Consider the following 3,459-nt stretch of genomic DNA (forward strand, 5'->3'; position numbering starts at 1 on the left):
AGCTGGGTCCTTAGTCTGTCCCAGATCAGGGCTTGTTTTCCAGTTCTTGATCAGAAACTGTGTACCACCTCTATCTCTTCCTATATAAAAGTATATATTTGAAGCTTGCCTGAACCAGAGGGAGATTTTACTTCATCTCCCAGAAAAATGTGATACTTTGTCTGTTTGGGACAGGGAGCCATTAGGCAGTATCTACCAGCCATGCTGTCTGTTAAGTGTCAGACAGGACAGGACCCTGAGCCAAAGCTGCTTGGAGTTTTATGTTTAAGTTAATTTAAATTTTTTATTTGCTTGTTTTGATACAACATCTCTGTCTGTAACTGTGACTGGGCTTGTTCTCTGAGATCTGCCTGCCTCTGCCTCCCAAGGACTAGATTAAGGCATCAGCAACTGTGCCTGGCAACTTGAATTTTTTTTCTTAATAATGTTAGACCAACAAAGAAAGACTTTAATTTAACAAGAAGCCACACATTCAGGCTACTTCCTGAATCTCATCTCAAGAACTTCCTAACAATGAGAAGCCCAGTGAGCCTTAGGAACTATGGATGCAGCAGTAACCAAGAATGTCAAAATATCACAGGTACTTCGCCACACATTTTTTTCATTTTTCTTTATTTCACAACCTCTTGATTCACATTTAATTCTGCTACTGAATTATTTTTTTCTATTTCTGAATTATACTTCTGAATATGCACATCTCATAGGATTTAAACCTTCATACTGATTCTGTATCTGTTACCTTTAAAATAATACAGCAAGGCCATCTTAGTTGTGTTGTTCTCTACCTACTGCCCACTCCCGGGTGTGGGGGAAATGCCAATTTTCTGAAAAATGTCCCAGTAGACGCTAACTGCCTAAAGTCATTTACAAACCTGGCCTCCATGGACCCTCTGTCATGCCACTTCTGCCCTGGACCTTTTTCAACCCCCTCCCTGTCAGGTTGTGATTGAGGCTGACACCACAGATCTGAGGCCCTAATGAAAAGAACCACACGTGGATTTGGGTGTCCTAGGTAGGGTAATAAGAGGTAGAGACATGAAAAGATTAGCATGGAGTATAAAGCATAGAAGTTGATAGAGTCTCAGAGCAGGCATAAAAAAGAAGGGGTGGGGCTAAGAGGCTGGAGGAACTTGGCCTTGTTTTCAGAGCAGGATAATGAAGCTGTTCTAGATGAGAAAGAAGGGATACTGAAATTGTTGTCACCTTAATCGTGATGCTGTGGAACAGCAATACTCTGCGCAGGAAGGTCCATCCACAGAGACCTCAGCTCTGTCTCCCCATCTTCGGGACCCATGGTGCTTTCCCTCTCCTTTCTTTCGTATGAAACAGAAGAAGAAAGAGATTCCCCTTGAGCCCAAAGACAAGAGACACCAGAGCTCGGCTTTAGGCCTGTCACAAGGGCAGGCACTGCATAGCAAAAGCTATGTAAAAAGAAAAAAGGAGCTGCACAGTGGCCTAGTCTGAGCTTTGGGCAAGGTGTATGTATTTTATTGTAGTGGAGCAGAGAGCAGAAGTGTGGCATTGGCCTGCCTAGCACAGAGTTGGTCACTGTGGTATGAAACCAGGCTTCTGATTCTGCAAAGAGAAACGTATTGAGTTTCTGGCCTCTGTCCTAGGACAATCCTGGACTCAGCTGTAAGGAAGATGGTGAGTCAGGGAGGGGCCTACTTTGCTCTGCAGTTAGCTGTGTATGTCACTTCCTTTATCCAGGAGAAGAAATGTGACACTCTGGTGAAGATTCTGAGAGTTGAATTATGAATATGTCCAAAGGAGACGATGCCTGCAGCTGCTTTTTCACGCAGGAGAGGCCCTCCAGCATCCCCCTGGAAATAGAGAGGGGCCACAGGGGACTATGCTGATTTCACAACAGTCCCCATTCCGCCATGAAGCATAACTGGTGTGCTCTGTGTGAGGGAGATCCGAGGGCAGGCCAGGGGATCCTGGCTTCCCACTCTGATTGTGGCCAGCGTTACTTACTGCTTCTCCTCCCTCCTGAGCCCTGCCTCTGTCCTCTCTCCAAGTCTGATCCACTCTCTATGAAGGTTTGTGGGACCCTCAGCTCCAAACTGTTGTTTAGAATTATGGACAGGTGGTTGAGCCTCGTGTGAGCGTGGAGAACAAGGTCATTGACAAAAGTGGGTGCCTGCTCTGAGGAGACCTCAGCTTGTGGTAATGACACAGACAGGGAGTTCAGCTTTCGGGTGTCAAGAGAACTGTGCAAATCCTGCTGTACCGGCTGCCTTCACAGTGGTTCCTTGTCAGCTCTGAGGTTCGAACTAGTTACTGGTTACTGCTGTGTCCAGAAAGAAAAATCACAGTGGGCAAAGGAGTCCCTAATGCTTGGTCTCTAGCTACCAGATTACTTTTCTCATCCCATAGATCCCAGTGAGGAAGACAATCCAACTCACCCTAAAGGAAGCACATTTTGTCACAGGGAAGATCTGCTGGGTCTCTTCTTTGATCTTGATGTCGTGGGCTCCTAGAGTGACTTTCATTGAGCTGTGCAGAGAGCAGAGTGGAGATGAGAGATGTGTGCTGAGAGGGGACACGGTCCAGGAGCTGTAAGAGGCTGGGTGGGCAACGTGGAGCTCTAGCTGAGGAGACTTGAAGAGACTGAAGGGTCTCAGGGTGTGACCTACTGCTCTTTGTCTTCTCATGAACACTAGACTCCTGAGGGCTCACTTTTGATTCTAAGCAATATTCCAAAGTTTACATTGACTCTGAATGTGTACTTTCAACCACAGCCACTGCTGTAGTCTGACCAGTGTAGTTGCTTTCAACTCAACTGTGCTGCAGCCTCTGACCTCTCACCCTTTGACCTCAAAGTTTCCCTGTAGTCAGACTTCCATTGTCACAGCCCTGCCCTCTAGAGAGCTCTCAGAGGAGCAGCCACAAGTAGAGGATGGAACCTCCTGTTGGGGGTCTCAGAAAGCATGGACCAGCTACTTCTCCTCACCTTCCCCTGCAGTGAGCAGCTGTCAGCACGAAGTTGTCTTTTACCAGGAAGCCTCCACAGCAACCTTTGTTTCCAAGAGATGCAATAAATGCCATGTAGGGGTGGGAGTGGGGCTTGACCTCATGGCCCCTGGTGATCTCCTCTGAAAGAAAAGGCAGAATATGGGGTGTCTGGGAGCAGTAGATGAGGTCAGGAGGGTGAGGTAATGGGATCTGCAGCTCCCCAAGATGTTGTAGACTGAGTTCCTTACACAAAGAATAATCTTTGCAGAATCCTATGCATCAGGACCCTGTTCTGAAAAGGGGTGGCCAGCACTCATCCTCCAGGCCCTGCTTTACAAATGCATGGAGGGACAAGCTCTAAATTCATGAGGCTACACTAAGGGAATCCTGGGTGAATTGCCTTCGTCTGTTCTTTCTTACTGCATCTCTCCGACCCTCTGTTGTCTTGATTGGTGTCATGTTTTCAAATTTAACCCCATGCCCGATAAGGTGGATCATTTA

At 46.9% G+C, this 3,459-nt stretch overlaps 1 protein-coding gene across 1 annotated transcript; it reads right to left on the minus strand.

Moving 5' to 3' along the window:
• Nucleotides 1-1,664: 1,664 nt before the first annotated feature.
• LOC148120149 (granzyme C-like) lies at nt 1,665-3,051 on the minus strand. The gene is made up of 3 exons (XM_087895867.1): nt 2,957-3,051; nt 2,409-2,499; nt 1,665-1,823 (listed from the first exon to the last, which is right to left on the minus strand). The coding sequence occupies exons 1-3, from the start codon at nt 3,049-3,051 to the stop codon at nt 1,665-1,667; spliced, it is 345 nt and encodes a 114-aa protein (XP_087751993.1).
• Nucleotides 3,052-3,459: the final 408 nt, after the last annotated feature.

The sequence above is a fragment of the Myodes glareolus genome, chromosome 12 (assembly GCF_982192425.1).
Source record: "Myodes glareolus chromosome 12, mMyoGla1.1, whole genome shotgun sequence".
In the NCBI taxonomy this organism is placed as follows: Eukaryota; Metazoa; Chordata; class Mammalia; order Rodentia; family Cricetidae; genus Myodes; species Myodes glareolus.